General features: G+C 34.9%; 1 protein-coding gene across 1 annotated transcript; it reads left to right on the top strand.

Moving 5' to 3' along the window:
* Nucleotides 1–10,159, top strand: LOC131946535 (RNA-binding protein 33). The gene is made up of 17 exons (XM_059307364.1): nt 1–30; nt 1,964–2,018; nt 2,132–2,247; nt 3,001–3,031; nt 3,166–3,416; nt 3,904–4,093; nt 4,276–4,344; nt 4,507–4,645; nt 4,793–5,853; nt 6,058–6,122; nt 6,407–6,590; nt 6,695–6,848; nt 7,160–8,286; nt 8,456–8,659; nt 8,941–9,063; nt 9,178–9,266; nt 9,503–10,159. The coding sequence occupies exons 1-17, from the start codon at nt 11–13 to the stop codon at nt 9,549–9,551; spliced, it is 3,927 nt and encodes a 1,308-aa protein (XP_059163347.1). The 5' UTR covers nt 1–10; the 3' UTR covers nt 9,552–10,159.

The following is a 10,159-nucleotide window of genomic DNA, read 5'->3' as shown; positions in this document are numbered from 1 at the left end:
TGCATTAAAAATGGCGGCTTCCAAATTAAGGTATACTTCTTAAATTCATTTTAACTATTCCCTACTCAGTATAAAATCTTTACTAGATCTATAGATCTAGATTTATATGAGTATATGGCATGGTGCATTTGAAAATCTTAGCAAAGGAATGCCTGATGCCTATTGGATTAGGCCGCTGAAGTACACTTACTTCACGTAGGCCCTTTTTTAGTGACTTCACTTAACTAAACTTAGGCTAGTCTTAGGCCTAGTCAGACGTCACTTTGACTTAGATCTAGATCTAGAAATAGATCTAGATAGTAAACAACAGTTAGTACACTGTCAGTACACTGAGTACAGTTAGGTAGATTACGATTTACTCTTAGGTAAAATCACAATATATAGCGTAGGAAATTATTGGGTAATGTGCGTTGAGTTTCGGTAACATTCGTTACTGTTAAACCATAGTTTATTTGACCGTTGGAAAAAAATTAAGTCAAGTGCATTAAATTAATGTTTTAACTTAATTTAATGTTTAACTGACAAAAATTAGCAACAATTAGTAAATCTAAATATTAATAAAAGAGTGTAGTAATTATTAGGCCTACCTAATGTTTTTTTTTAAGAAACAGAAAAAACCTGCAGAAGATTTGCGACAACCAGCTCTAGTTCTATTAGTAAAATAAGTCGATTAGATTTACTAAAGTTAAAAGTAGTAAGAAGAACTAGAATAATGTTTAGTAGCAGCAATAATTAGCACATACACTTAAAATAATTAGAAATACAAAATAATTAGCAAAACAGTATTTAAAATGCAACTAAAATCAATTCTTGCACATTTTTAAACATAATGTATTAAAAATAATATGGCGGCAAATAAATGATGGTTTACAGTATTTCCGGTGGTTTCCGTAACGGCTCGACAGACTACGCCATGGTTTTACTGTTTTTTACTGCTGTACAGTTCCGGAATAATAACCGACGCTATATCGTGATTTTACCTACTGTTACATATCTCAGTATACTTAACTATTCTAGATCTAGAATACTAAAGAATAAATAGTAGAATTGTTACTGTTACTAAATTCAGGGTTCCCTTGCACCCGGAAACAGGGAATTTTGATAAATAGCCGGGGAATATCTTAAAAAACGGGAAATCTTGCTTCTCGAGGTTTTTTTTCCCTTTCGGGTGTCGCGAGATTTGAACCGGGTATAGGCCTATCCAATCGCCAGTCTCGCCACATTTCGTGACCTAGTTTTGGCGGTACAAAACTAGTCTCGCCGGTTCTCGTGGTGCCTCTTTACCGTTGATTTGTTTTCCGCCCATTACACAAGCGTACATGGTACATCTACTGCTATGCTAGCTTAGGGTTACCCAACATTGGCGTGACGTCTTTTTTTTTCAGGATTGGTTTAAAATTTAGTTTAGGCTGCACGTGATTTTTTTTGGCTTATTTGAACTCACCGTGTTGTCTAGAGATGGACCTAATTATACTTTATTAAAGGACTAGGATCACGCGCGAGTACAGTCTTGTTTAATGTTATCACCTATGTTAATGATAACCGTTCTAGCAGACTATTTCACGGACCAGTGGTACTGAATTTGTGAGAAACACATTTTTAAAAAAAAATTTCGTACGCCCCATTTGGGTGCAATTTGGCGACCATGCTATCCCTTGAGCGCTATGGCGCCAACGTTTGTTTTAAACATTCCGATAGACTTCAAATACAATGGGGCATTATAATCTTTCACTAAACTGAATAAGGCACGTTTTGCCGAGGCCCCAGTACAGTGCTATTTCACACCCAGGACTATCCATTGAGCCGATGGTGCCTATGTTCGTTTTAAAGAGTGTGATAGAATATGGATAACAAGTAGTATTATAGTCGTTCACTAAATTGAATCACACATTTTTAACTGCTTTTCTTAGCTGAAATTCTGACCCATAGATCAAGACTTTAAAATCTGTTTAATTCTTTCCAGCGATGAAGAGCTTCTTAGTGACCCTGCAGGAATCACATTCCAAAAACCATCTGAGGTAAGTATACATTTTAAGTCTTCATTTCTGTAAGTTGATAATTTAATTTATACTTTTAATGCAGCAGAACGTTAAAATACTTTTGTGAAAAGTATTTTATTTATATCCTTTAGCTTGATCTCTTGGGAGAAGATGGAGAACTTGATGAAGATGCCCTTCTTGGCATGGATGAAGCTGGTGCAAAATCTATTTCATATAATAGTGAATCTGTTCGAAGTATGTCTTCAAGGTAGGTAACTGCTGGTTGTCAAAATAGGGTAATGAATCATGGATTTAACTATACTTAACTCACATTTTTTAAAGCAGCCTAAGGCTATTCTAAAAGCATAAATAAGGATGTAGCTTAGCTGCTATCAACATGGTTAATTTTTGTTCGAATGATTATTCAACTATTAATTCCGAAACAATTTTTAAAATAAATAGGCCCTAACAAATTTCAGCTTACCTGGTCCACTTAATTTTCTATCACATGAACTAAAACTTTCAAACTACAATTATGCTCTTTAATAATCAGATTTAAATTTAACCATGGGCATCTTTAAGTAAATAAGACATGATTTAAAATTGAAAATAAGAGTATAACTAGATTATTACAGTTGAATCTATCTTAATATTAAAATAAAATTTTGTTTCCATTTTTGTTAAATTGTAAATTTAAAACTTTTTAACAGATGTTTATAAGGGAAATATTAAATTGCAATTAGACAGGACTTTCATTCTTGTTTTTGAGTAACATAAACATATAAGCTATATTAAATTATTAATTAGTGCAATAATAGCATGAGACTGCTTTAACTGCAATAAAACATCTGAAAATTTCCTTTTATTCATGGTCTGGTCTCATCCCTACTAAAAAGTTTTCTGTAGCCGATTTACTCATAGTTTGGTATATTTTCAAAATAATTTGCATCCATTTCTTTGACATGTATTTCAAAACTGTTAACAAATGATGCATTATAAATTTTTTTTTTTTTTAACGCAGACAGAGATCTAGAACTGCAACAGCAAACCAGGTGTGTAAAGAAATCTTTTATATGAATATATTTTTAAAAATTCATTGTATGTAAGAATGCATTTTGGCATTCATCATTTGTTGAAAGTTTTTTGTTTACAGATTTAAAATATTATGTTTTGTTTATGATTAAAGCTTTCAGAAGCCCAACAAATGACCATCGAGAATGAGCAAGCATTTGTGTTTGAAGAGTCAGACACAGCAGACCTTGAGCATGAGCTCAGTGTTGTTGGAGAAGATGAGGGACATTTCCATGTTTCTGGTCAGGAGAATATTTACCATAGTGAAGGAGACTACTCAGCCATGTACCAGCATGTTGATGGAGATGGTGCCAGTTTAGAAATGGCATCTGAAGATAATCTTCATGTTGCATTTACCTCAGACGGGTAAGTTACAGATAGTTCTTTTCCAGTAAAACTATGATTTTAATTAAATCTTAGCTGCTGTGAAGCTTATGGTTGCAAAACCAGAAAGTCCAGTGTTCGAACCCCTGGGCAGATAAACCTTGATAGCTGAGAACAGCTACCAGTCTAGAAAAGAAAACTCCAAAATCAAACTGCCTTGAAGTTTGTTCTTGGACAAAGGAAGCAAATCCAGAATGAAATCAAGAGTCAACGGGCCATATGGCACATAAAATGTTGACACATAATACTTAATTTTGGTTGAGTAAATCTGACTCCAACACTACAATTAAGAATGAAGAAAAAGACATAAATATTTCAGTGTAATGCTAATTAAAATTTTTAAACATAGAACTGTATTAGTTTAAATATTGGGTTTAATGTTGATATTATCACTGCAGAATAAGCAATCTTTTAAATAAACTGTATTACAACACAATAACCTTAAACCTGTATAAAAATTATATTTTAGCATCTTACCACCAAATGACATGGGTTATGTTGAATCACATGATGATCAAAGTGGATACAATGGTGAACAACAAAGTGTTTTTGTAGAGGAAGCTGATGTAGGGTATGCTGAAAGTAACACAGATGGGACTATGTTAGAATCATCAGGTGTAGAATTGGGCTATGATCAACCAGTAGAACAAGAAGAACAGGTAAGCTTTGGTTTTAAACACTATTATGTTCTTTTCCTATTGGCCACTTGAAAGAATGCTCTGGTTTACTTTTACTAGAGCAGATCTATTAAGAGGCCAATAGAGTGAGGTAATATGACAAGTGGACATTTAAAATTACAAACAACAGCCTTTCAGTTTTTAATGAAGATGTTTTCTATTAGGTGCATCTTGAGTATGGTACACCTGAAGATAGCAGTCATAATGAAACTGAAGTGCAGGAGCAAGTTGAGGTAATGCTTAAGATTGCTTTTAAAAGGTTATTGCATAATTATTGTTAAACATAGTTTCAGGAAATGAGTATGTTGTATTGAGCACATAAAATACTGATGATTTTTTTTTTCTGTCTTCTGATTCTCTAAATTGTTCTTTATTGTTCTTATTGATATTTTTAGGCCACTGAGCATTTTGAAAGTGAGAGCGAAAGTGATGAAGATAGCTCAAGACATGGGAGAGGAAAATTTACCAGTGAACGAACTGGTGTCATTTCTCTTGCAGCTGCACCTGCCAGAGAGGCAATACCTGACACACTTGGTTAGTGCTGTAGTTTAAAGTCAAAATTTATTCACAGTTCATGGTGTCCTCTACAAAATATACACTTTGTTTTAATCATAAATAATTAATCTTAGTCTCTTGCCTCGTATGCATTTTTGTTTTGAAGACAAACAATATATTTTTCAGAAATCAATGAAGAGCAAGCTGCACAAATTGAACAGTTTATGACTGACAAAAATACGAGAGGCAAACATAAAACAAGAGGCCAAGGACGGCTGAGTGTGCACAGCAGATTGGGTACAAAGCCTGGGCCGATGAATAGTATTTTACAAGGTCCCCGGATGGTAATGTTTCCTAGAGGAATGGTCTCACAGCAGCACATGCGAATGGGTCCTCAGTTTCAGAATTCACAAAATAGAGGCCAGTTTCCTGGTATGATGAATCAGAGAGGGCCATTTCCCTTGCGATTAATGAATCAGCGGGGAGCTTTCCCCCAAGAACAAAGGATTCCCTTTCTTGGTGGGCCAAATAACCAAAGGCCTTCTTTTCCTGGAGTACCCAACTTGCTTTCAAATGCAGCACAAAGGACTATGTTTTCACCCCTTCTTTCAGGGAGATTTCCAGGCCCACCTAATCAGAGAGGACAAATTATAGGTCAACAGCAGAGGGGACCCATTTTACAAAATCAAAGAGGCCCAGTGTTTCAACAAAATTTAAGAGGTTCACAAACAGGGCCGCAGTTTAGAGGTCCTATGCCTAATCAGGCACAGGGACCTCAGAGTTTGTTCAACCAAAGAATGCAAAACTTGTCCCCAATGAGATTGCCAATGGGTCAAAACATAAGAATCTCTATGTCCGGCGGTCCTGGCCAAAGCCCTAGACCTTTAATGGGATCTAATAACCAGATGAGGATGAATCATCCTGGAGTTACACCTTCACAGGGACAACCCATCCCATCTCTTGTTAAGCCAGTATCAACACCTCCCCAGTCTCTGATGAATCTTCAGCCAGGAGAACCACCAAGGTTATCTCCGCATCAGCGACTTGGGAGGTTGCAAGTTCAAAATAGACAGTCCCAACCTAATGGTCAACAGGGGCCTGGGTTTTTTTTTAGAGCCCCAGGCCCTGGAATGTTGGGTGTGGGTCAGGTAGGATCTCAGTTTCAAGCACAGAATGAAATGCAGATGATGAAAAAGCATAAGATATATATCAATCCTCGCTTCCAAAACAATAATGTTAGACCTCAGGTAATTTTTATTTCTTTTTAGTATTATGAATGTTCCATATTTCAAAATATTTTATATTTCATCCTTATTTAACTTAGGGCTTCCGTTGCATTTTCTATTGCGAAATGGAATCTTGAGATTTTTTCTCAAACTATTGAGTTCTTACCTTCTCCTAATACTTACAATTCATAAGATTGACTACTTAAAATTATTTTTTTCTTTTAGAATCCACAAAATTTTCAAGGAATAACTAGAACAGTAAAAATGGGCATCCCTGTTCAGATCAAAAAGTGAGTTCCAACTGTTTTGTTAGTAAAAAACACTGCTATTGTGGCTTAACTTTTCATAAATATTTATTGCTATAAAATTAGATAGAACATAGTTGAGCAGTAAAAAAAACTCTGTTGCTAACCCATAAATCATGAGTCAGTAGGATGTGCTGAGTCTTCCAGCTCAGGTGGACATTTTATTTGAGCTAGTAAAGTACAGTGTTCAAAAGCTGGCCAACTCAACATCTTGAGTTTTTTCTATTAACACACCATGAAAATATTTTAAATCTTTTTTTTTTCCATAGAGCAAAAGCTTTATTAGACAAAGCTAAGCAGACTCAGATGAAACAGGTATCGCAAACATTAGGTGCTAAAAGAAAATCTACTGGTGGAGATGATGTGCCTGCTAAAGTTTTCAAAACTGAGCTGAAAGCAACAGACCAGGAAATTAAAGAGGATAGTAAAGTTGTTCCAGAAAAACCAGAGCAAGTATGTTCTATCAATTGTTTTACTTTACGTTTTATTCTTTCATTCTATAAAGATGTTCTATAAATTAAATGGCAAACTAAAGCTCTAAACTTTAAACTACTTAGGAGGAACCTATGGATGAAGAAAGTCGTAAACTGCATGAACTTCTAGAAGAGCAAAGAAAGCAAAGAGAACTGATTCAAAAAAAGAAAGAGTTGGCAAGGCAAAAACAAGCAGAAATAAAACGTAAAGAACTGGAAGAAAAGCTGAAACAGGAAGGTTTGTTTTGAATATTTCATTCTTTATTGTTTAAAAAATCTTAATTCTTAAAAATTATTTGCATTGTAATACAATAATTTTTATTTTAAGTTACCTTTAAAAGCCCTTCTTTAAACATCAGTATTGGTTACTTCCTATGTTATTTGTCTGTATTCTTCCAATTTTTATCTGAATGCATTGGTATGGTTAATTTAACTAGTATTTAACTGTTTATAAAATAAAATAGAACGTTCAATTCTGATTTTTTAAATTTACTTTTTCAAATTGAAATAGAATGTACAATGCTGAGTGTTGGTTAACTATTTTTTCAGGTAAGACAATTGATGATATCTTGGGGAGCACAGAGTCTCCAGAACAACAGGAGCAACAGGCTAATGCTCCTGCCAAGCCAATAAGTCAGTCTGTAGCAGCTCGTCTTGGTCCACCACCTAGTCACAGGAAAGAATCACTGACATTACAGCAACAACGTCCACCATTTCAGCAACAGAGACCCGTTATGCACCAGCATAGAGGTCCACCACAACAACTCTTTAGAGTTGCAGCCCCAAGAGCTAGTGCTGTGGGTCCAGCTATGATGCAGAGACCTCTAATGTCTCAAGGAAACTCTCAACAAATACAAAGATCTTACCCTAATCAGCCAGTTATGATGGTACAGTCAGAACAGAGAATGAGAATGCCCAATGATGCTCAAGTTCGGGGACCAGCATCAAATACCAATGTACAATATCAAGGGCCAACTATGGGAATGCAGTTCAGAAATGTACAGCAGAACATACAGTTTAGATCACCTGCACCTTCAGACCCCAGGTTTATGAACCCTGTTAACAATTCTAATCTTAACTTCCGGGGACCTCCGCCTACTAATGACCCTAGACTTAAAACACCATTTCAGCCAACTAATGTTCCAAGACCAGCTGTCCCCAGACAGTCATCTACATTTTCTGCACCACCACCCACTGCTACTCAGAATGTGAGATACCAACCACCCCACTCTGCACCCCTTCAAGCACCTATTCGAGCACCCCCACCTCAGCAGTACTCATCCCAGCATGGCCCAGCTAGTGCTCCTGTCTCTAAACAACAATACCATTACCCCCCTGTTAACCAGCCACCTCCAGTGTCTTACAGCTCAACTCAGTACTCAGCACCACCATACCAGCCCCAGCAGAGCCAGCCGCCAGTACAGCAGCAGCAGTACCAGCAGTATCAACAACCTCCTCCAAGCTCCCAGCAGTATGCTCAACATACAAACCAATATCAGAACTCAGCAGATCCAAATTACCAAGGCCATTTAATAGCCCCACCTGACCAGTACCAAGCCCCACAGCCTGTACATCAACATCCCCAACAGTACCAACAGCAGTACCAACAGCAATACCAACAACAGTATGACTATTATGGTCAGGGACAGCCATCTCATACGGTTCATACTAACCAGGTAACTAACTAGCAAAATTTATCAAACAGTTCCATTTCAACCATTTCTTTTATTGTTCAGTCATTCGGTGTCATTTGTTTCTGCATGTTATGTTTAGTTATGTCTTTCAACTTTTTAAATATAATTTGATTGCCTGTATCAAAATACCATCCATTGTCTTTATTTAAAGGCACAACCCAGTATTGTTTATGATCAACGTACTGTTCAACATTCACCTGTGGGTCAGCCAATACAAACAATAGGTCAAAGAATTCAACCAGTGACTGGAACACAGATGAGATCCATCATCCATAATGTGGCAGTGTCAACACAAAATACAGCTCCACAAAATTCTTCTGTTCGTTTAGTTCAGACACGTTCTGAAGGGAATCGGGTATACTGCTTGCAACCTATCGCATATTATTTCTAGTTTTTATATTGCTAACGTTGTTTTTCTGGGTTTTGTACTGCATATTTTAAAATAAATTTCTTAGTTATAAAAGATTCAATTTTCTAAAACTAATAATAATTTATGTTAAGTTCAAATAACTTTTTTTTCTCTTATGTTCTTAAGTAAATATGAATAAAATATATTTTGTTCTTTGTATGCATTTTACTCTGTAATTTGAGACAATTTTCCTTATCAAAAGTTTTTATGCCATTTTTGTAATTTAGGCTGTAGTGAGCGGTCAGGTACCAGTTTTAGATGGACCTCAGAAGGTTGTTATAATGAATGTTCCCCAGCTTGCCACTAGGGAAACAATAATCAAAATTTGTAGGCACTTTGGACAAGTTTTAGTGAGTACCTCATAACATTTTAAAATTACAAGATATTTTGACGGTTTATTTTTAGAAAGTAAAGATTTCAATAAATTTTTTTTAAAAACCAAATCAAAATACGTTGTTTGTTAGGGTGTCAACCTAATAAGAGAGCAAAACAAAGCAATAGTCCAATTTCAGAAGGGAGAGCAGGCTGCAAAATGTGTTGGGAAATGTGATCAGTAAGTCAATTTGTTTTATTTACTTGTTGAATAGTGACACACAACAAATCAATTATTTTAAAATATAATGCTGATCCTATTCATTTTGAAAAATAAAATCTTCAACTTGCTAAATTTTTATCCAAAATATTTTATTTATTGCAAAAAGCATAATTAAAATTGTGATTATTTATAGCAATTTATAAGTAACAACTTTAAAATTACTTTGTTTAAAAATAACATTGTTCCCCTTTTAGGAAATGCCTGCATAAAACAAGACTGACAGTGAGGCTTTTGCCAGGATGAAGAAAAACTTCTGAAATCTACATAAAAGAAACTGGAATAGATAAATATTAAGATTTTAATGTTATTGTGCATTTTGTAAAGTCATTTTTATATAATTTAAGGATTTATTTCAGAGGGTTTTGGCCTGCAGGTAAGAGAACATTTAAGCTTATTTTTTCACAATTACAATTCTTATTTTGGAGTAAATTTCTGAACTCTAATTCTGAACAAAGTCTGTGTTTTTTATGCTTAATTGTCTTGGTTTTAACTATAAAAAGAAATTAACCTTTGGTCTTGTTTTTTATAGAGTAATTTATCTGTATGTGTATAAATAATTATAAAAGAAACTAAAATGCAAAAAAAAAAACCCCAAAAACTGGAGAGTGGGGTACAAAGAAAATCATATTAATTTTAAAAAAAATAATTCATGTTTGATTTTTCTGTCCTTCATACATTTTTCTCAAGGTTGCCATTCTGCATTTCAAATTAAAACACTCATTCAAAACCCATAGTTACAAATTAATTGTTTTATGTTGCTTAGCTCAGACATTTTTCATCATGTTTTTCAAACCTAGACATGGTCACATTGTTGTTTTATTGAGATCATCCTAGCAGTGTTTCTTCCAGAC

Source organism: Physella acuta, unplaced genomic scaffold, assembly GCF_028476545.2.
Source record: "Physella acuta isolate Inbredline_101_S28 unplaced genomic scaffold, ASM2847654v3 ptg000562l, whole genome shotgun sequence".
NCBI classification, from domain to species: Eukaryota; Metazoa; Mollusca; class Gastropoda; family Physidae; genus Physella; species Physella acuta.
This window is presented reverse-complemented; position numbering and strand designations above follow the sequence as displayed.